Source organism: Dinoponera quadriceps, unplaced genomic scaffold (genome assembly GCF_001313825.1).
Source record: "Dinoponera quadriceps isolate SergipeBrazil2010 unplaced genomic scaffold, ASM131382v1 scaffold424, whole genome shotgun sequence".
In the NCBI taxonomy this organism is placed as follows: Eukaryota; Metazoa; Arthropoda; class Insecta; order Hymenoptera; family Formicidae; genus Dinoponera; species Dinoponera quadriceps.
In genome coordinates this window covers 865367-889407 of record NW_014554557.1, presented here as the reverse complement: position 1 = coordinate 889407, position 24041 = coordinate 865367, and the positions used below count along the sequence as shown (strand labels likewise).

General features: G+C 50.8%; 1 protein-coding gene across 2 annotated transcripts in view; it reads left to right on the top strand.

Annotated features, from left to right (window-relative positions):
* Positions 1–24041, top strand: part of LOC106752074 (semaphorin-5B) — an 89460-nt gene that overhangs the window by 26576 nt on the left and 38843 nt on the right. The window contains exon 2 of one of the 2 annotated variants that reach the window (XM_014633481.1): positions 4218–4337. In XM_014633481.1, the coding sequence (XP_014488967.1) occupies positions 4244–4337 (94 nt within the window). In that variant the 5' untranslated portion in view covers positions 4218–4243. Of the gene's footprint in view, positions 1–4217; positions 4338–11486; positions 11577–24041 lie in introns of those variants that run through there. The other variant, XM_014633482.1, reaches the window with a different exon arrangement.

Genomic DNA, 24041 nt, shown 5'->3' with positions numbered 1-24041 from the left:
GGGGGGGGGGGGGGGGTGAAATAGCGCCGGCCGTTCTCAGATAGGCCGCGAGTAGAAACGCGGATGGATGGATGGATGATACGTGCGCTCTCCGCTGACTCGGAGACGCAGGATCCGAGCGCGGATTAGAGGCGAACTTAGAGAAATATAACGAGCGGTGAGGGGGGGGGGGTCCCCCGACGTGTCCCGACTGCGTCAGGACTGTCCACGTAGGGGGATCCACGGCGGATAATCGGGATTCTATAAACATTTGCGTTGGTTTCCGCAAACAAACGATAGTGGAATGACTAGGGCGATAGGGAAAAACGGACTCGCCGGCGAGATCGCGCGGGAACAAAGAATGCAGTGATTACTCCAGTCGACCAACGAGTTCGCGCCACGAGGCTACACTCTGCGAATACAGACGCCCGTGCCTGTTGCAAACGGATATACGCGTCAGGAAATTCCGGGGGATTGGAAAAAAAAAAGAAACAGCAGCGCGATCTCTCAAAGCGCGCGCGTTCGATATGCGTTTCTCAGTGATCGGGAGCGTCGAATGGCCCCGTTGATTTCCGTCGACGAATGCTTCCTCCCGCGAGACGCCGATTTGTCCCTCCCGGAGGAGATCGGTTAGCGAAAACGTGGCCGAGTCGCCGCCCGGGCGCAATTTTTCCGAACGAGAATCCGCGGGAACGCCGGCTTCTCGCGCGACATTATCGCACCTCCCGGCGCAAAGTCTGACAAATTACCGCGCGTACGCCACATCGCCGGTTGCATTTATCAGCTTAATTAGCTGGATGTTTTCTCAGCTGGCGTGTAAACGCGCCTTGGGAATAACGCGATATCTCTCGGATATTTCGTTGATCCATTCGTCATCATCGCGCGTGTGCGCGCAGCGCGATAAATTCCCCGATGCACTCTCGATAACTTGCAAACCTCTACACGACGTCCATCGACATCCGCGCGCGAATCAATGTTACACCTTGATGCGATACGCGACGATTTACGGGTGTACGCGCGTCGGTTTCGCGCGAATCGCTGAATCCGTTCCACGAAGTCGAGCGAGTCTGAATAGATTCGCTGTCGGGATCGTGAGAGCGAGACCGACGAAAGATTAACAGCGAAGTGTCGCGCCGAGATAACAGATTGAGGATGAAATAACGCCACTTTTAATCCCCTTCTCTCCCCTCTGGTAAACTTCCACAAATATCCCACGGTATTTATATATGTATATATATATATATATATATATATATATATACATATATAAATACCGTGGGATATTTGTGGAAGTTTACCAGAGGGGAGAGAAGGGGATTAAAAGTGGCGTTATTTCATCCTCAATCTGTTATCTCGGCGCGACACTTCGCTGTTAATCTTTCGTCGGTCTCGCTCTCACNATATATATATATATATATATATATATATATATATATATATTCCTCTACATCGGTATCGCGCGGGATCAATACGGCGACGATATTGATTACGACGCGAATAGAGAGAAAGCCTCGGCTAAATAAAAACATCAATATCTTTTATAGATGTCCACGTACACCCGCCTGTCTCTCCCGTCGTTGCCATCCCACATAAACAGCTCTTTGCTTCTCTAATCTAATCCCGGCCGATCTAAATCATCGGCGATTGAACGAGTAAATAACATCACGAGGCGGCAGCGGCGGCAGGGAGGGGAGAGGGGATGGGTAGGGGTAGGCGACACGTGACGTAAGGTCAATCTGTCAGAATCTCTCGCGCGCCCGCGTGCGGATCGCGCCCTGACATTTATGAATATCGATGCGTGACGGTACAACGGCGGCGGGATTTCGCCATAGAGCCGGTGGTTCTTCTGCGGTCTCCCCGATCCCAGGCGGATCTCACGACGCACGCCGGGACGAATAAATCATCGGGAGGCCGCGCGATCGTACGCGCATCTGCATTCCTCGGGAGCCTCGCGTGCATTAAGGTCGTCCCGATCGCTGCCGGGGTGCGAATATGCGATGCAACAAACGCGCTCCACCTCGCCGCGCTCATTTTTTCGCCGCCTGCGGGCCTGGAACGAATTGGGACGCGATAATCGCGGCTGACCGTTTGTTGCAACGGCGCGAAAGGGGGGAGAGAGAGAGAGAGATCCGGCCGAATTGTCGGTTAATCCGAGACCGTTTTTACGGGCGGAACCGGGATGAATGGGATCGCCTCGGAGAGAGAGAGAGAGAGAGAGAGAGAGAGATCTCAAGGCTCGCGTATCAGTCTTTTCTTCGCGGATAAGCGCGAGAAACGAGCGCTTTCTCACGTCTTCCGCGTGGAGGACTGGTTCACGCGTGTCTGTCGTGGTAAAAGGGTTTGTTGCACGAAACAATGTCCCTTCTTTTTTGCGGTAAGGGAGATACCTCGGTGCCTTTGATATCATGTCGAGAGCGCGTTCGATCGGATAGCCGCGAGGGAATCGAAAAGACTAGCAAAGGCAAACGTTAATTGGCGAGACAGAAGCGTCGTTGTTGATTCGAGGGCTTCCGGTCGCATAATTAATTACGGCTCGTCGAGAAGGGTGGCAACACCGGGAGAGGTACAGGGCTTCTTCGGGGATCCCGTCCGACGTGCCCGATTTTTGCTTGATCTCAAGGTGAGCCGGTAATTACTCGATCCAATGGCACCGCAAGAAGTACCGACTGCTTGTGACCGACGCGCTAATCCGGCCAGCTTGGATTTCATTAAAAATAATTAATAGACGAACACATTTTTTTCTTCGGCAACTTTTCAGCGAGAAATGAATAACAGATAAAGATATTACTTAGAAATGGATTAGTTAGGAAAAAAATTAGACACAAAATTCGTTAGAAATTAGGAATGATTCTTTTATGATCCGGCCGTTGTCCAGCAGGTATCAAATGTGATAGAGCAGATGGCGCCGTTTATTCTAAAACATATAATCTGGCCGCTGTATGCGCCGGTGGCATTGAAAAATGAGGTAGCGAATGAAAATTTCAGGCTTATTCCATAAAGATCTGGGAAAAGGCAGAGGCGTTACGTTGCTGTCCGGCAATTAATTACGATTTTTCGCCTCGTAATTATAATTTATTCCGTTTAACCATCAGATAACTGATTTATCTAGCCGTCATCCAGCCGCTGGGAGAAGCGAGCGTTTACATTACTGGCAAGTAGCGACGTTGGACAGTACAAATTTACTACCTCGTGGCTGGGCGCTCACGACGTTCTGCCAGGGTAGTTTCGTTACAAATACACTCCGAGCCAGACTCCGCGTCTGTCGTCGATTAATCCTCGCTACATATCGAGGTTCTTCTTCGTATCGTTAGACACGCTGTCAAAGGATAGACGGTTCTCCGTCGCGCGATGAAGAGAGAAACTCGGCTGAAGTCGAAGAGCATCGAGGCGAGAGGAGCTCGCCGCCATTGTCTCGCGGATGTATGCGCGGATAATTGCACGCGACGGCGGAAGACATCGATTAGCGCGCTGAGATGAATTTATCGTTATAGTACGAGCATTTCGCGCATTTAATTCATCACGATTAGAAACCGCGGCGCGCCATTGCCGCGCCTCCTCGTGCCAGTTGTTAGTTTAATGGCCGTGCGCTTTAATCGTCGCGGTGCGATTCGTGTTAACGGACGAATGAAAATGATCTCGCCGCTCTTTCCGGACCGACTAAATAAGCCGTCGGTGAGTTAATTGGCGGACATTACGACGAACGCGTGAGCTACGAGCTGGATGCCGCTCCGTGGGGATCGCCGAGGCGATCGTCGCCGTCGTCGTCCCCTCGAAACAGATGATCGATCTTAATCGCGCCATCGATAAACCGCGCGGTTTATCTCGCGCGATTAATTGCAGCGTGGCCTGCCCGCTCGCGGAAAATGTTCAAGGCCGTTCGTTGTGCGCGGTATAACGGCTCGAGCATGCAAATGTCAAAGAAATGGACGAAGACGAAGAGCTTGCTACTCTCTCTCTCTCTCTCTCTCTCCTTGTATCGGCCGGCGGCCTCTCCATCTCTTTCTTTCTCTACCTCTCTTCTTCCTCCTCCTGCTCACCCTCTTACTAGTTATTTCGCTCTTTTTCCACCGACCCGGCGCCATTAGTCAGGCTTTCTCGTCGACCTCGGTAAAGTGCGTGTTACCCGAGATGCCATCGCTTCGCGTCCCAATTAGACAGCCGATAATCGGTTCCGGCTCGACCCGGCCTGACCCACGAAAAGGCACGCGGAGATAAAAATTTGGTCGTCTGCATTGCAGGAGAGCGAGGATCGCGCGCGGCCAAGATGGAGCGGCGGTGGTTCGTATACACGGTGACGCTGCAGATCCTCGCTGTCGTCGCTGGGGCCGTCGAGGATTTTCGACACATCTCCTACGAGGGTGAGTGTTTTGCAACGAATTCTATCGGGTGAAATTCACGATGTTGCCAGGAAACTCTAACACCTTTCGAGATCGATTCTCACGCGCTGAAAGGAAAAAAGAGTTCAGCTACATTCAAGTAAATATTTGCTAAGGAGTAATGAAACGGTTATTTTATTTGGATTAAATTAATGTTACCTGAATGTAGCACGCTGAAAGAAAGAAAAATGTTATATTCAAGTCATACTTTTTTTTTTTTTTTTTTTTACCTGAACTATAACACTTTTTTCCAGTATACGCGTTTATCGGACATTTGCGGCAGAAGAACGCCGCTTACCGGCGCGACGTTTACCGCGCGAAACCAGGCGTGGTCGATCCGTTATCGCTGAATAATTTTTCGCACCTTCTAATCACGCCTGCGGCGGATACTCTTATTTCACGATTCGCGCGGCTCGATCGATTAGCGCGGATGCAAAATGACGCGGAGCCGTTCGTCGCGCGGCGGCTGATCGGCCTTACGCGCGAACCATCATTCGTAGGAATCACGATCGAATCGGCGGACGCGCGCCGTTCCGGATGCGATAAAGCCGCTGTACGAGGCGCGATCCCGTTAATTGCTTTATCACGATTAATCCGTGTAACCGCCGAGCGATTACGACGCGCGCGCCCGATAATCCGCGCGCGTTATCGATAAGACGCGCACGCGCACGTCGTCACGAGGACGGTTGTTCACGCGGCGATTCCGCCGGGCCTTTTCACCGCTCGCGAGCGGAACAGGACCGACGAGTTTCTAGACGTGATTATCTCAGAAATGGGAGCACTCCCACGGAACGGACAGAAATACACTTCGTTCATCGGCGTTGTCGCGCCAGGTGCGTTATCGGCGCGGTTGGAAAAACGCGCGCGGCCATTCTCGGCCCGGGAGATCCGCATCAGAGTCGATCAACGTGCGTGCGTGCGTGTGCCTCCGCACGTAGGTGTGCACAAGTCGAGAGCTCCGTCTCGCAGGAAACGTTTGTACTTGAATTCGGAAGGATATCTCGATCGGCCGGGAACGGATTCTCGCGATTATCATCGCCATGATTTGATAACGTTAGCTACTTCGACGAACTCGGGACCGAAACTCGTTTATCGTTCGGGGGGAATTTCAACAGCAGGCTCTCGATAATTTACCTTTAAGTATTCCACGTTGGCTTATTTCCGCGAAATTACCGTTGAGACCAAGTTCGCCGGCGAGCAGGCGGAAAACAAAGCTTCGCTTCGCATTCTTCCGCTCTTCCGCAGGACTGCGCCATTAATATCCCGGGGGTAACAATCCGTGATATTAAATAACTTCGTAATTATGCTCTATCCCGTTAGAATCGAAGGGAAAAGTCGGAGAGCGTAATTAATGAGAGGACGTTAAAGAAGGACGTTCTACGAACGTCGATTTCACGCGGATTGAAATATCCGCGTGAAATCGGTGCGTGGTCGTTAGAAGTAGGTGAATTTTCCCGAGAGTGACCGCGCCTCCCCTGCGATTTTCTCGCCGGATGACGCGCATAAATCCGAGCTGCGGACGGACGGGCGAATCGGCTCTCGGTCGGGACGTTTATGCAAATTTAATTTCGCCCATAACCGCTTTTCTACGACGTCGACGTGTCGGAGATAGGCATGGCTAATCGATAAAGAAAATATATCCCCGTCGTGAGCACGGTGATTCGCCTATATGTGTGTGTGTGTCGCGCTCGGTCCACGGCGTCGTGCCAGCCCATTAACATCTGGCAAAAATGTCGGACATTCAGGGCACTTATCACAAGCAATGACCCACAATGTACAGTTACACGTAGGCGAGCTCGATTATCGCACACTCTAGCCGCGGTCCCGGAGAGAAAACGCAGATCGTGTTGGAGATGTGGGACGGTGCGGTGGTGCGCGCCTATATGGAGAACAGACGCCACGCCCGTCAAACGGAAACCACATGGAAAAGCTTGTATCGGCCGGACTCGGATCTTTAATGAGCCTAATGGATCGTTTCTAGCTCCCGATGCGTTAGAGAGCCCCCCTTTCTCGTTCGTTTTTTTTTCCTCCTCTTCGCGAGCGCAGGTGTCGGAGAATCGCGGGAGAGAAGACGCGTCCGTCGTTCGTTCGCGGCCCACAGCTAGCTGTGATTTGCATTTGCACGTAGAGCACTCGCCGCGGGCCGTTCGACGATGATTTCAGAGGCCCCGCGGCCTCGGATCCTGCGACAGTCTCGTCTCGCGGCTATAATCGTGCGGTCCGTATTAAGCCGGATCACGATTTCGTTACGGATTACCGCGCTTCTCGCGCGACGCCGCACAACGGGACCGAAGTTCTGTTCGAGTGGACAATTGCTCAAAAATGAAAGTTACCGCTAGGGCTTTCGCTTATTTCAGCCTTACGTAGAAGTGTCCGAAGTACATGGAAACAGATCGGATCCTGTGAATCATCGTCGGAATAATGATGAAACCAGGCTCGGAGCTCGAGATCCCAACAAACCTCGAGACGGTTTCATGAATCTTAGTGGTGATACGTTGGTATTTTAATGTTAAAGAACGTTAAAAACAAGCGAAATTCTTTCCAGTTTTCTTCAACATTTTTTCTGCGAAGTACGAGTAGTAACGATTTACACCTGCATCGTCTTGCCGGTACAGTTGAAATGCCGGATGTTTTTCCGCAAGTAAATGAAACTGCAAGTTAAGTTTATTATTGCACTTCTCTCTCTCTCTCTCTCTCTCGCGTGGAAACGTACGGTATTGCCGATAGCCACGGAATGTCGTTACGATAATTCGTGATCCTGTGGCAAATCTTTCCGCCCGTTAGAGAAAGAAAGAGAGAGAGAGAGAGAGAGAGAGAGAGAGAATACGATCCCCGACAAAACAACGGACGCGGTACATATGCGCACTGATAATACGTAACGCGAGATATTTCTCTTTCCGCGAATTCACGATTACTTTCCATGCAGCCTGCATTCCTGAGACTTTAAATCTCGGCGCTACGTCCGACATCGATATATCTATTAACGCGGGTTGTTGCATTAGCGAAACGCATTAGTGAAATTAGAAAGTCAGCTTTTAAATATTAATTGAACTCGGGTGGCCGTCGATTACGTGAAGTGTGTGCCCCCTTCTTCGATAAAACAGATGCGGGAACTGTGAGGTAAAAATGTTGAAACGTCAAAATAATTAATCATTTTCAGGCCGCAGCTAAAAAGAAACACTTAGGAAATGTTATTGATAATAATCCCGGTCTTATCAAACGCAAACACTACCAGGATATTATTCATCCTCGCCCTCCTTCTCTCTCTCTCTCTCTCTCTCTCTCTTTCTCGCTGTTATGAAATTCAATTGCTCTGACGCATACACTTTTCAAAGCAAATGATTCGATTGTCGAGAGTTTTAAGTCTTGGACTACGATAAATTCTCCCACTCGTGATCAGCGCGCGAATAATGGCCGCGATACCGCTATAGTCTCTCTCTTTCTCTCTCTCTCTCACATGAGCCGGCGGTGATTTTTTTCGTTATTGCGGTGGGTATCGTCGCGGCTGGGCGCTGTAATTGCCCACATTGTTACACCCGCGACGAGTGTTATTTACAACGGTATCGAGTTGCTAATGCGCAGCGGACATCGTGGCTCGATGTCAAATCGCGAGAACATTCCGCGCGAAAGAAATCGCAAAAGTCCTCTGAAACCTCGCGCGCGCGCGTTTAGCGTCGGGAGGCAATGACACCGGGTGTACACGACGACGTGTTGCCGTAACGGTATTATTTGCCCACTGTCGGCACAACATGCACGACGGCGGCTGAACACCGCGTACCCTTTCGCCGAACACTTTGCAACGTGACTTTTCCAAGTGTCCGCGGAATTTTCGTCAGCGACGATGGCTGAACGACGAGGGTAGCTCGAAAATCGTGTTATTTCGCAGCGTGGAAAGAAAAGCGACGACGAACGCGGAACGAGTCTCTTTCACGGGGAAACTCGGAGGCCATTGCGCGTCCGGTCTGATTAAATTCCGAATGAAAGGACGCGGCTTGTGCTACGACTGCGAGCGAGAGCTCGTTAAGTGTCTCGCCGCACGTCGAAAATGACAAAGCAATTCCCGTCTAATTATACCGGGATAAAGCTCTCTCTCTCTCTCTCTCTCGAGGGGTACATTGTGCTCCGGTGCGCCGTTTGCTTTCGTTCCGCTCCTGAGAGCGGGCCGATTGTTTGCGGTAGCGTTCGATTGGGTCGAATCGCGCGAGGGAAAACAGTCCCCGGCCGGGCGTGCAAGTCCGTCGGCTATCGACCGCAATGTCTCGATTACGGAAAGCGATCCGCTTAAGTCGCGATTACGCAACCGGCCGCTTTCGTAACGCGCGTCTATTCGTTCCGCCGCTCCCGCCGCTTGGATTTTACGAGAACGGACGCGCGCGCGAAAGGGGCGCGATTTTTCTCAGCGGGGATAATACGCATTTCGCGAAATTAACAGCCGCTCGCGTTCGACGGATAAGTTTCAGCATCGAGTCTATAAAGGGCGTGTCTCAATCGAGCGCGCGCTGACGTTATAAAGAGAATATAAAGTGGCGTTTATGGCGATCGTAATAAGAGAACGAAGCGTTATAAAGAGTGTATCGGCGATGCCAGCGCAAAAAGTGCGATCGAATCGGTACGTGAAACACCAACGCGCGGATATGTGCGTCTTTCGAAGAAAGATGAGAGCCTTATATCGGGTAACCGCGGATTAAGTGGCTTAAAGATGAAGGAAATGTGGATGAAAAACCGCAGCTGAAAAAGAGATTAATCCTCGTAACTTCGAGTAGAATTCACCGTTCATTCCGCGCAATTGCTCCGATAGGCTACCGTGTGAAAACTGAGGTAAACTACTGTTCTCGAATACTTCGAAGACCTCGGAATTCAATGTTCGAATTTGGATAATATCAAACTTTGAAACCTTGGAATTGTAAGGTTCTCCAAGCGCAGACAACGTCGTTCGACGTCTCTCTGGCACAAGTTTATTTACAAAATTTCTCAGTGTTTCCTGAGTGAACAACTGGTCTGTGACATTCGCAAAGCTGCTTTCGAGGTTTCGAAACGCGAAGATTGCCTTTGAAAACGTACCTTCGAGACTTGGCTTAACAAAATCCGAAAGTTCGGAGTCTCCTCCGATGCTGCGGGATTATTGAAGATTAATAATTAGCCTTGGTAAGAACGCGGCGGGAATCGCGTGCTGGTTCGCACGGGATCTCGAGAGCCGCCTCCGTCGAAGGCTCTCGGAGGAGTTTCGCAAGTAGGATTTCCACGTGGACGCCGACATTTCGCCGTCACTGCCGCTTCCACCCTCTCTTGACGTTTCGCCGTCGCGCCGCGCGTCGCCTCGGGCTTTACGGCACATAAATTTCTACGTCGGCCGTGCGCTGGCGTCGCGTGGCGCGTGACGCGCGCTGGCGCCACCGATAATTACCGTTTTGCCATTTACAGCCGTGTTTTCCGCAGGACCGGCAGTGCCTGCGCCAGTTTCGCCGGTCCTCGCGGCGACGTGGGTCGCGATTGTGAACGAGCCCGTAATTATTTATTCGAAGCCCGACTGACTACGTCGATCGGGACGTGGTTCGCTGCGTTTCCCTCGCCGCTCGCTTCGCCTTTCTTCTCCCGTAAAATATTCACTTGATTCAAGCAAAAACAGAAGTTAAAAATAGAACGTTGAGGAACCACGTATAAAAAGTATCGTCTTCAGTTGCGAATATCTTAGCTTCCGAGGTGGTGATTTATTTTCTAACTTTACTGACGCAGCAGACCATCAATATGGCTGAGATTTATAGTAGCGAAAATTTAAAAGGATTCCTAAGCAAATGCTTGGACGGGCCAATTAATCGTCATGTGATGGTGATCCGGCGAGAAATCGTCGGATCACGTCTCTACCTCGCCAGATACAATCCGGGTTGTCCCGGGTGGCGCGCGCGAATGAAAATTTCTCTTTGTATGTACCATTCCTGTGGACGAGCGAAGGCTGCTCGGGACGAAGCGGGAAATGTATCCATTTGTATTCGATACGTCGGTATCGAGAGTGGAATCCAATTTTGCGTCCGGCAGCGTCTTCCGAAGAACGCGGGTGGTGCGCGCGCGGCATTCGCGCGCTAAACGCGTTATTTACGCGTTCAAACGCGAAGTATATACGCATATTATATAGTTATATTTTTCTCTCTTTCATTTCCTCGCTTTCTCACGCGACTTCATTTCGACGACGTCAGGATATCTTCCATTGAGAGAGCGGGTGCAGCTTGCCGATGGAGTTTTCGAGGCGTACGCGAGTATGGCATAGATTTCCGCTGGAAAGCTCCGCACACACATCGTCCCCCCGCAAACATAGCCGTACGTGCGCGCGAAACCTCGCTGGCACAACATACGTCGTGAAATATTCACGAAGGTTTCTCGTCACCGAGGGAGGAACAGAAGTATACAGGGGGTGGTAGAGCGGAGGGAGCGAAAGAGATATTCGCGGAGAACGGTGGAAAGCGCGGGCGGGTGAGATTTGCCAAACGTCACGTAGACGACGGTGAACTCGGCGTTCGCCTTTGTCCACACACATACGCATCGACACATATGGACGCGCGCGAAACGTGTTCTCACGTTTTAGCGACTTTTACAGGTATTTTTTGAGATTGGACACGCGGCCGCGAGGTTAACGTACACTCGGGCGACTCTTTAATACCCTCATATTTTAAGCGTAAGGCCGCAGTTTAGTTTAATCACAGCTTCGCATCGCGTTCGCCCCGTACATTCTCCGGCGGCGAATCACGTGTATAAAGCCGCAATTATCTCGCCATCTACAATCACGTACTACTTTCTTCGTTTACACTTGCCATTTTCTCGTGGGATTTTTCGTACACTTAGGAAATGAAAGTTAGAAAAGGTAAACCCGAACGATCGGCTACCTATCCCCGTTCTTCCCGGTCCGTTCTGGCGGAAGGGAGTGGCTAACGCGCGGAATGAACCGAACGGACGATCGAGCGTCGTAAATCTCGGCGCGCCGCGGTAAATCACGCGGTTTATTCTCGCCTCGCGAGGAAGCTCGCGAGATTTTCCACGAGAGCTCTCCCCCACCACGTGCTCGGTAAATCCGCACACATGAGCTTCATTACGCGTTGCGCCTCGGCGAGCGCGGTCATCGACGCGATCCTTCGGACGCGAGGAACGGTGCCGCGCGACGAGAGCTGCTCTCCTCGAGCTCCGTGAAAAATATCGCCCGGGAAAGTCGAGTTCGTCGGACGACAGCTCTCGGTATGTACCTCATCAGCGCGCGCATTACGTTAACGTACTCTCGAATGTCTACATTAATAACGCTAATAATACATCGAGAACTAACGTAACGGTTTAAATACGACGTGTTACGCTCTCACATCCCGTCGTGTCGCGGCTCTCGCGACGTCGTACGTCGGTTCGCGCGGGAGCACGCGAGAGAAAATTGCGACAATTATTTGCTTTCGAGAACGGGTTTCTCGAGCGGGGCCTCGGCTATCGTTGCGCTCATTTTGCATTAACTCTTAAGTACGCTCATCCGCGATCGCGATACGCCTTTTAAACCGGCCGGGGCTTATTTAATATAATTCCGCGCTAACGACGCGCGCTTATTTACATATCAGCGTAGCGGCTCGCGCGACGCAAAGAGACGAATATCTCGAGCCGCCTTGCTCTGCCTCTTTGATCAATTAGAGTCTGTCCCGTCCTCTCCGGTCCGGCGAATAAGCCGCGTCGTGATCTTAAATTCATAATGCGCGCGGAATAATTGATTCACCGGCGGATACCACGAGAGAAAACACACACGTCGCGGGTCTCGCAGTGAATCTCCCCGAGTCGAAATTCCAAATTCTACGTCGAGAGGCCGGTATTCATAGTCGGATTCTTGTATCTAAGACCATCTTGAATCTCCAAGGGAGAAAATGGCAGTAAGTTCCTACTTGTAGCACCAAAGAAACACAATAAATGCTCCTTTAATGGTACAAATGGGAATTGGGACTTCTGGAGTCTAAATTTGAGTTCTACGTTAAGCCTTTAGGTGGACAAACGGCAATAATTTTTTACTCATAGCACCAAAGAAACACGATGGAAGACCTTTGGAAACTCAGTGCAGAACTGAATTAGATTTATAGTGGGACTAAAATTTCCACTCGGACTGTTTCTCGATAAAAGCCCGATATCACCGGTAATTGTGCGATATGCGCTTGTCGTTCGGCGGGGAATCGCCACGGCGTAGTGCAACTGAATATCGTGTTGATTTCGATCCTTGACTCGGCTGGAGAAAATGCCGCGGGCTCGGGCGCGTAGGCGAGAGAGCTTCGGCACGTGCCGTAAGCGTGCTGCCGATCCAGAACGGATTCGCGCTAACTGCATCGCCGTCTGCGAACTGCGCGGAATTCTCGCCTCTGTGCGGTCACATGGGTCGCGTCAAGCTGCGCGTTCATGGTATAATTGCATGCAGTGACGATTCAGCGGATGCTGTATTCGAGAGCCACGCTCACTGGCCAAGTCGCAAAATAAAAGGAAAAAGGACGAAAATGGATATATGCGGTACCGTATGATAATGCGTGTGTGTGCGTGTGTATTCCGAAATAGATCGACATACTTCGCGTGTTTATAAAGGACGAAGATGATTTGTTCTGGTGTCCTTTATAAGTGCAGCTTTGTTGATCGAATTTCGAAATATTTTTAAAGATAGATTATTTAATCAAGTAATACATTAGAGAAAGAGAGACGACGTTCACAGAACTCGCAACAGTCGATTCCCTTGACCGGCTCTGCTTGCAGTAGTGCGACTTTTACCCCTCCGAGGAGGAACAAAGGAAGGAGAGAGAGAGAAAACATAACCCGAGACCGAAGATAGAAAATCTCCCAGCGTGTCGCGCGTGGGCGACACTTATGGCACGCGCCGACGCGCGCGCGTACACGCGCGTTTTTCTCTTTGCCTCCCGCTTCTTCCGTGTGTGTACCGCGCCGGGGAAAGGTGCTTCTCTCCTGGTTCCTCCGCTCAGTATCACTCTTTGATCGTACTCGCGGCGATCGTTCGCTTGCTTTGCCTGCTTCGTTTTACGGCTAGGCGCGTGACGCCGTCCCCGGCCGCTTTCTCGAATACCACGCGGCTCTCGGTAACGGCGCCGTTATGACGACGTTGTTGAGTTTTCCACTCGTGTTTTCCTTCCTTCGCGCCTCCGTCTTACTTCATCTTTCGTCTCATTCCCAGAGATCAAACGTAAGACGAGAAACTTAACCGCGGGATCTCAGCCAGTTGGATTTAGTTTCGATGAAAGACGCCGTTGCCGTTGAAACGTTCCGCCTTTTTCACGGATCAAAGAAGTTAGTAAGAGCCTCGTTCGTACGATGGTCTCTTCGACGATCCACCGGATAAATTGACGCGACATTTTTCTTTTTTTTTTCATCATTAACCAGTTCTTACGTCGCGTACGAGCCGTATAAATAACTATTCGCGGGATAAATCGCGCGTATTCGGCGGATACGAGANCCCTGCCATTTCCCCCCCCCCCCTCGGTGCTCTTTTCTTCCGGGCGTTACTGCCTCCCTCGCGGTACAACGACTACTACCGAGATGTCCTGGGCTCGAAGGCAGGCGCTTCCTTTCAGTGGGCGGATTTATAATCGCCACGGGTGGCGCGGGTAGGAAACCGAGTTGATAAATTCGTTGCAGCGAGCGCCGTCGCTCGTGCCCCGCTCGACGAGATGCACGCCGTGCTGGGAACCGCGGAGAGGAGAGGAAGGATCGTCCGCGATGCGTGCCATCGCGATGAGCGGGATATCGCGCGGTAATTGCGCTTCCGATATCGCTCAATCGCGACGCGGTAGCTTGTCGGCAACTAGTTCCCTCTCTTTCCGAGTCTTTCGTCATTTTTCCGACAAAAGCGCGATCTCCGTCGAGATGCGTCAAGTATGAGCCGCAGGCCGCGATTGCGACGTCTCTTACCGCCGGCTGAGAACAGAAGAATACGCGAAGATTAACGTGAAAGTAACGGGAGACGGGGAGCACACCGGTGTATGCGTGCGGCTGGTAATTTAATTTCGCGACCATGTTTTCTATCGGGTTTCCCTACGGTCCGGTGTCACGAAGTATCAACGACTTAATGAAAGTAACGAACACCGGGGGCGACCCTCGGGTTACAAAAATGTATGTAACGCAATAGTTGCCGCGCGTTCTACCGTCTTCGACGAACCGTCCGGGGATCCTTTGTTCGGCACGCCTCGTGATTACGCTTGTAGCTTTCCATCCTGCTAGAAGATCGACTCGATCGGATTTGCCGCGCGCGTTCAAAGCGAGCCTCTCGCGGCCTTCGGAATCCACCTACGGCCTGTCGCCGTACAAAAGCGTCTAATTGTGCCTTAATATCGTTACATAAGTTTCCGATGGTATCGGCTCCGAGGTTTTCGCTCGCCGGGCGTTCTCGGCTTGCGATCCGCGGAAAAAAAGGCTTTGTTAACAGAGATTGCGTGAAGGGCCCGAAATTCCACGCGACGGCAGCTTCGTCGACACTTCGGGAAAGTTCCCCGAAGATCGAGAACTCGTGCCGGAAGCCCACACTCCGGACGACTGTAAGGACGACAGCGTCGTCGACGGATCACGATCGCCCGTTATCGTGCACGGGGCAAATCGATATCGCCCGAGGCGAATCTCGGATGCGCCCGAGCTATCGCGTTGTATTGAGCTATCACGTAACTCGCCGTCGACGCCCTCGCACTTAGCCTCGGATTCCACGTGAGCGGCCGAACGAACGTCGATCGTTGCCGCAAGCGACACCTTCGCGACTCGATTAAGCCGCTTCGAGGAGGCTCCGAGGTCGTATCTATTAACGTCCCTGCGTTTTGCGAAATGCGATGGCGCAAAATTCATCCCCGGGCTGGGGACCGGCGAAGAAAAATCGCGCGAAACACGACCCATCGGCAGATCCGGATAGGTAAGAGGGGAGCTTTTCCGGCAGACTCGCGTTGAAAGAATGATTCACTTGAGCGTAGCGCTTCCTTCTCCCGGCTAGTAATTAGTTTCTCCCCGGGAAGATTTCTGCGACCTCGGGAGAGGCCTCGACTCTTCTTTCAATCAGCGAGCGGGGCGATCGCGGGGGCAACGATTCGGAGTCGAATGCTGAGCAGGGGCTCTACGGCAGAGCCGTTTCATTTCAACAGCGGACCTTTCGCGCTCCAGTCCCCCCAGTCGCGTTTGGCTGTTCGAGGCGAGTCGACTCGGTGGAATTACATCAGGCCGAGCACGATGACCATCCAGCGGGGCCGTTACGGCCGCCCCGCGTTTTTACGTCCGATCTTCTCGCGCGGTATCGCCATCGTCCATCGCGCGAGGCGTGCCCACGTCCATCCACGGACGTCCGTCGTCCACCTTCACGCGACTCACGAGGAATGTCCGCCCACGCGATTTAATTTCGTCCCGAGCGCGAGATACGCTGTGATAAATCGTTATCACGCGGTCTGCTTTTCGCATGCCACCCCCCGTGCTCGTTTCCACGATGAGTGCTTAGGGTTCGGATCTCTCCGCGGAGAGAGAACCCCTTAGCTACCGCTCTTGCTGTTTCTCTCTCTCTCTCTATCGTCCTCTTCTCTCTTGCCTGACCCGCCCTCGATTCGTGTCCCCATCCATTTCCCGTTCGTGTATGCCCGTGTATTATGCAGCGAACTATTCTGTACCGCGTTCTCGTACGGGTCCCTTCCTCCGTAGCGAGGGTCGGCCGTCTGAGCTGTGTCGCGCTTTTAAGGTCGGCCCTGTCAGGAAGTATCACGTAATTTGGCGTAGCAGTTAATCGCTTTGTAGCGCCTTCAAGCGCGACGCGAAGCTGCGGTCTCAACTGTGGCGCCGCAGCTGACACGTACCGTAAAAGTGCGCGCTCTTTTGCGCGCATCCACGGTTTTTCGTCGCTTCCCGGACGGCGTTACGGCGCTGCCGACTTAGCGGCGACCTGGCGAAGAGGCGGGAGATAAAAAATTCATCGCGTTAGTTGAAAATATTTAGCGGTAACGGTATATACGGTTTACCGTTCGACCCGCGGATATCTTCACACGGGGGGATATCATTACACCGCGTAGGATCTCCGCGGAGAAAGTGCCGGCGCGGAAGTTGTCCACGCGTGGATACATCCGACAATTTTTACGGCCGAGAGCTAATGACAAGGTGTGATCGGCGCGGTGTGAGCATCGCGCGTCCGGAAGACCGTAACGATCGCGTAGGTAATCCGGCCGTTAATGATCTCGTAAACGACGCAAGGCAAGGTCGCGAAATCGCGACGCGCCGTGTGTGTGTGTGTGTGTGTCGCGTCTGAAGTGTCGCCGAACGATTTCTCTCGCGAAACGCGGCGAAAGTAGAGTGACGGTTGTAGTACACGTGTAATATTCGATATTTCGCGCTCGCCCTCTTCCCCCTCCGTAATCGCTCGCGGAGGAGATTTACCGTCCGACCCGCCCAGATGGAGGGAATAAATGGGACGATGAAGATACGTCCCATTCTCGCGCGGAGGATGATTTATTTCCACGGATGTATTTTCACGTCTCATTGTAGCGCGCGTGATGACGAGGGTTTTATCCCGCGAGGATGCACATTCGGCGTGGCTCGTGTCTTCCCTCCGTCGTAAACCGCTGGCTCAACCGGTAATCTGTTCAGATCGTTTTGCACACGGTACCGTTTTGCACCGGATCGGTTTGCACGGTTATGCCTCTCTAAACTTCCCGGAGCGGAATCCCGCTCGAAAACGAGCGAAAAAACGGCTTTTCACTCGGAGCAATAGCGAAAATATAACGCCGCTCGAAATCTCGAGGGCGAATGTTTCACTCAGGCTTAAAGTGGACCTCTTACTTCCCACGCGGAGAAAAACTATTTTCCCGGCACGGCAAATTTTATAGCCGTCGCGGCGAAATCTATCAGTTACTCTGTGGACGGCAAAACGATTTGTTAGAAATATTAATTGCTGTTCGCTGGATACATTTTGCCGAATTTACATATGATTTTGTTATGAGAGCGAATTAATAAGCGCAGGAGGACTATTTTGTTCCGACAGCAGATTAACGAAATCCCGAGGACGACAAATTCGCTCGGCAAAATTTTCCGATCTCGCCAACGAAACTCTTTCTGCTTTAATTACAAATAATTTGCATCATTCGACTATGCTGATTAAGTTTCATCGCTGCGGCAACGAGCAGCGGGATTATTTATCTCCGTGTAGCTCCACGATCACACATTGCCGATCCCAAGTTTTCAACGTCGCCTCAGTCTTGTCGCACATGACTTCCGAGACGCAACGCGAGTCGTCAATTAGTACGTACGACAGTCTGAAGGAAACTGACCAGCGGAAGAGTGTCCCGGTGCTACGACCTCGCCCTGGGAGAGCAGGTTGCAGGTCGAGTCCCGAGACTCGGCAAGTTGCAAATTCTACGGGCGTCACGGGAAAGCAAATTTTCATTTACTCGGGCTTTCAGCCTTTATTAAATTTCCAACAGCGGGGTCGACGGCAACTCGGCCGCGGTTAACGAGAGTCGATCTTGTTCTTCGGCTAGCGGGGAGATCTCCGGGTTGAGCGTGCCGCCTGCATGATCATCACCGAGAGCTTCGAACTTGTGCATCTTAGGCGAGCCTCCCTCCCGGTCACTCTTCTCGTTTTTGCTCGCCTATCGTTTCACGATTACTCCTGTCTCGTACCCTTCTCCTCTCTCTCTCTCTCTCTCTCTCTTCACCTTTTTACTCCCCGTCTTGTCCCTTCTGCGGACCCGGCAGACTCCTCTCGCTATTCTCGTTCTTGTTCTCAGAAGCCCGCAGTGGTTCTCGGCACGAGCGTATCAACTATCTCGCCCCGGCAATTAACCTATTCAATTACATCGCCGACGAGCAGAGCGCCGTGCTTTGTCACAGCGCGGCGTCGCGCAGATTGCAGCATATTATAATGAGAACGTACTCGGCTGCGTCGTTTACGCTTTGTGCTGGCGCGCGGACCTGTGTACCACTTTCGGGGATACCCAAGCGGAAGCTATTTCTCCGTTGCAATTAATCATTCTTAAAGTGTCTAAACCCCCTCGGAGCGAGATGAATTATCGAACCTCTCGTTCGAAAAGGACTGTGCGTCTCCGATTCGGAGACTTACTCGACGTGTCGGATGTGTGTGTGTGTGTGTAGCGGGACGTGTGTGAGTAGCGTTACAGCGAGACTCGTCGACGATGGCATAATTCGCTTCACTGTCTCTGCGAGATATTCGATTAAAAAGCGGCGCAACATCAGCGAATGGCGGGCAGCGCCGACGGAACGTGTGCATAGCTTTCCTATTAAATCGTGGGAATCGAAAGCATCGGTCGTATCGACAGCGGCGGCGGCTCGCTGCAAGAAAGGCAGGCTGAAAGCACGACAAGCCCCGAGCGCGCAAGCGGGTATAATATATTAAGCAGCTTTTTATTTCATTATCGGCCTGCGTGCGTGTGCGCGTCTGAGAGTGTGAGAGAGTGTCACGGCATCATTACGCTAATAACTTTATCTCCGACGAGTTTCCGAGTTAATGCCGACGCGATCGCGCTTCCACGCGTCGAGGCGGGCTCGGAAAAATCGTCGCCGGACAGACGAGCAGCTTCGGAGGATACCAGAAATATTACTTCGGCTTAGCGTATGTTGTAAATTTCCGCGCACGGGGATAAACGACAGGCGGAATCGCGCAGTCGGTAAAAGTAGAAACGTTTTTACCGCATCGCGCGGAATATGAGGTAATTCGTTTATCGCGAAAAAAAGCGACGCAGAGAATGACGCGCAGGAGAGAAAGCAACATTTTCTTTCTGTGAAAGTTAGTGTTCGTCGGTAACTCATTTTTTGACTTTCACCCCGTTTAATCATCTTCCTGCTTCGATACGTAACGCCGAATTAGGAGCTGTCAGCGGGAATGCAGACTCGCAAGGAGGATCGACGAGAAGCCTCCGTTTTCTCTTTAAAGTGCAATCAGTGTATCATCACTGAGAAGCAGTCGATTGTCATTAGTGATCATAGTTATGAGTGCAGCATTGCAAATCGGTAAATTATCGCTGGAAGGCTGTTAATAGTAACGACTGCTCTGAAGTATCGGCGAAATTATTTACTTGAATCTAGCACTTTTTACCGCGTGTTTTGCCGGTTCAATCAGTGACATTTTCACTGATTCGACTTGAGAGAGTCCCTCATCATTTTCGAGTGATGGCTGAACTCGAAAGCGCGAGTTCTCTATAAATTTCTCTCTCTCTCTCTTTCTCGTACGAGTCTACGCGCTCGTAAAATGAAACGAGCGTCCCGTTAGTCGGTCCGCGACTTTTCCTCCGTTACGCGAATTCGATACTTGCCGAAGACGTTCGCCGAAGCTACGCGCGAATAGAATACATTTTCTCGCGTTCGCAATGGCACCGGCAGCGCGAGAAACGGACGCGACGTGTCAGAAGCGACGGTGTTCCGCGAGACGATTCTTACCGCGGAACGGTTAGACGTTAATCACGGTGGGCTCTTTCGGGCTCTCTTAACGTCGTGCGGAACTGAACGGTGAAACATCGCGGGTACGTATCCACAAATAGATACCGCGATGCGCGCCTAATGTGCAATAATTCACTACCATTACAACTATTACGCGTCTTCCTCCTGTCAACCTCATATTCCCGCGAATAATTGTAATAAGCAGGTTGCCCCGCGCGATTTGGAAACGCTCGATAAAGGGTCTCGTGCAGTCAGGATTTCCCGGTTTCTCGGTGGCATAACGAGCGAGCAAAGTGGGAGCCGCTAATGAACAAGCACGCTCGTAAAAAAATCGCCGGACTCGCCGCGCATGAACACATACATCACGCGCTTTCCTTGGGAGAACCAGCGCGCGTTCGCCGATAACTCGCGCATTTATCTATCGATCGGGCCGAGCGTAAACCAGTAGACAGATTCTGTCCGTGCTTTATTACTACATAAATTTCTGGACTCTATTTTCAGCGAGTCGAGATCTATCTTTAGATCGATTTTCCATCAGCGCTGACCCGTGCGGAACGACACACGCTATATTTATACGCGCAATATCCATGCACGGCCCAAGTGGCGCCTGGCGCGTGAAACTTTTTTACGCGTCGGGAATACGCAAATCCCCCGTTGCCATCGCCGATCCGCCGCGATATCAGGTACACCGTGTTAACATTCGCCGTCGGTCTTTAGTTGCCCGTCGAGGTGACCCCCGTCGATTTTTATTGTTCGTCCATCGAAGCAAAAATAGATAATTAGTTGACGCTTGCACGCACGTACAAAAGAAAATTAAAAAAATAATGCAATAATAGGTGAATTAATAGCATTCAAAGTAAAAATTGCAAGTATATCGAGGATAAGCCTAGTAAATCCGGCTTTGGGCATTACGAGGTATAAATTAAAGGAATCAGCGTTAAAAGTTTGGTCACACGTTCATTACAGGATTCAGCGTGACGCACAATTTTATTGCTATCCGTTGAAATTGATCATTCTTCCTCACGATAAAACTGCGAGCGCGTTGCTTCGATTCTACAAGAAGCATACGTTGTATCGTCGAAATTGAAGGACGAACTGCGCGACGTTTTCCCGATTATACTTTGAGGAGCTAATTGCATGAGAGAAATATACCGGCGTTAGAAACTCAATCGAAGACTCGCGCTCTCCGGCGACTCTCGCCGCTCGAGGAGCGACGAATCGACTTATCGTGGACGCGTCGTAGACTTTGAAGCGGCAACAGGGGCAACGGAGAGGAAAAAGAAAACAGTATTGCGGCCGATCGTGCTGCAACCAATTACGCCACTTAATTAATTGCCGCACGTAATCTGGTTCTCAGCTTGTCCACTCGATGTAAGTCGGAATAGTAGTAAGTTAGAGCATGTTAAGCGCTCCGTATGTTCGTTTTCACGCTAAGTGGACTGCTTAGACAGATAAGATGGCAAATTTGCGAGCGACTGTAAATATACACGCGTGTAATCGCCAATAAATCGCCACTTCTATATTAACACGTAATTAGTAAATTTCACGTGACACTCTGTAATAAGGTGACATGAAATACGCCGATTCGGAGCGAAGGTTGCTCGTGAAAAATTCCCGATTAGTCGCGCGAATTGCGCGCGCCAACCCCCGATAATTCACGACTCCGGTGTGTGTTAATTCGCGTTTAGCGGTTGGCTTTCGGTGTAATTGAACGGAGAACGCCCGAGCACTCGGTCTCTTTCGTGTAATAACGCGCCGTAAAATGTAATAACGCGGCGCGGAGGTCGCGAGATATCGCACGGCGATTAGTGCGTTTATGGACCGCGCAGTGACGAGCTGCTTCCTTTCGCGTCTCCGACAAGGAGCGCTCCCTCTCTCGGACACCCGCCGTCGTTGATTTTCCACGTCAACGGCAGCAACGTTCGTATGGTCCAGTACGTTTACGAGCCAGCAACCGGCAGTTTTCTAGTAAGGAGCCGCGCGCGGCGCGCTACCTACGCGCAAGAACGAGCCGCGTACGTGCGATGCATTCCCGGGGCGCGCACGCGAAGAAAGGTCGAAGACCCTCAGCGGTTTCTGGCAAACACCATACCGTGCATTGTATTTAACCTTGTACTTTATATCGCGCCGAGCACGTTATCGGCCCGCGTATTTTAGCGCGCTACCACTACGCGGCGCGATAACATCATAAGTCCGTGCTTAACCTTTCGTTGGCACACTTACTTTTTGCTGCTTACTTTGGCGGACTGGATACGCGAGACCCATTTTCCGGCATATCCTTATTTACATATCTATAAATATACTTATGCACATGCGTGTAATTTGGCATGTGCAAAAGGTGAATTTGAAGAATCGTCATCTTTAAATTGGATAATTTATGAGGTGTAAAAAATAAGATAGTGTAATTGATTTTATGTGGGAAGAAGGAAAATGTTGTGTGTGCTTTAAAATGATTGAGAATAAGAGAATTGTTTATATATGCGTCAATTCACAAAATTTAATTACTAAACCTGTATTTTGATTTTCCGCTCAATTCGATCCTTGAATGCCAAAACAAGCGTAGAATATTGAATATCCTCTCGTTCTTCATTTTTTTTTTCTAAAAACAAGTATATATCGCGATAGAGAATTATATAGTTTTAAAGCTTCGTGAAAACTCTTTTTTTTTTCAAATTTTTCCGCAAATTTTTTCCACTTTTTTATCTTTTTTATGGAAAAAAGATAGTTTTTAGCCACACATGAATTTTTCTAAACGAATTTTTGTGTCCTCGGAAGAGAAGCCGAACAAATCCGCGGAAAATCTGAGAAAACTGGTTTTTTTCCGAAACTTCATAACTATAAAAAATTCCACCTTTCCCAAATCCCTCCATCCGACAGTGGAAATTACCCGACCGTAATTCGCGTCCGTACGCGAAAGATCGGGATGGTCGAAACTCGCAGAGGGATATTTATCGACGCGTCCGGCTGGCGAAAGCCATAATTCCGCCGAGATGCACCAAAGCGCGAACCCTCGATTAAGTTTACGACGCAAATTATTGATTTAAAAGCGCGCCGACTCGTATCTCAAACGTGTCAGCCGCGCGTTTTCAACGGGTTGCGCGTCCCGCTGCGGAGCGAATGGAACGGAACGCGACATGCGCGGACAATACGTCGACGAGGTATCGTCCTTGTATGGATGTATCGATGAGCAACTCGACTTGAATCTGAGATTGAACGGAATGCCGCGTTGCATCGACATGAAACCAATCGTGAAATCCTCCTCGTTACGTTTCGTCTAGACCGCGGAAAGATGGAACGCCAATTATCGTAGGATTACAAGCGCGCGATCGAACGTTCGGATCGGAGATTTAATAGCGTAGTGTAAGGAGAACTTTTTAATTGGCAGCTAATGGACGACTTATCCGTCGAGTTCGTGGAAAAAAAGGAATTAGCCGTGCACATAAATACAACTAAGCAGACCTAGCTTTTAGCCGTGGGAGCTAAAAACTAGGTTCAGCGGCAAAATATTGCTAAATCTAGACTATATTTCAGTTGTATCTAATCGACTGCTAATTTTTACCTGTGGAGGCTAGTTTTTAGTCGCGGGAGCTGATTTTTTTTAGCCGTGGGAATTATTACTTTTTCCGTGCTGTAGCTCGGGAAGAATGTTTTCGTCCCGTTGATTGTCGCGTAAAAAAATCACAAGGAACTGAATATTTCCACGGGTGGGAAAAAATCGCGACTTTTTTTCTGCGAAACGGAGGAAAGTACTCTCGTTTCGGTGAGTCATGCGTGATACATCGCGGGGCATTTTCTCACGTCAAATTAGCAACACAGATTCTCTTATCGCTTCAATCCCGATTTCTTCGCTTCTTTATTCGCTTCCCCCGATCGGAAGCCTCTTAATAACGGCTCGCGATTAAATCTCCTCTCCGCGGGCGGATTCGCCACCTGTTCCGTCGGGAATTACGATGCGGGATTCTGTCTCGTTAAGCCGCGAAATTAAGACCGAGGAGATTCCCAAGTGATCCTATGGATTAACACCCTCGGAGAATCGTAGGTAAAAGCATCAAGCTGCCGGGCTGATCGATACACCGCCATCCGTCGCGGTACTTTTGCCGTGTCTGCCGATCCGAACGCCGACAAGAAACATTCCGCGGTTTAATCCCAAGAATTATGTAGAAGGACTCTCGACCGCGCCGAGTCCCATGGGAACACGGTATGACCGTGAAAGAGACCATTACTGTCACGAACCGACGGCAAACGACGACGAATTTTTCGACTTTCAGCGGATAAGTA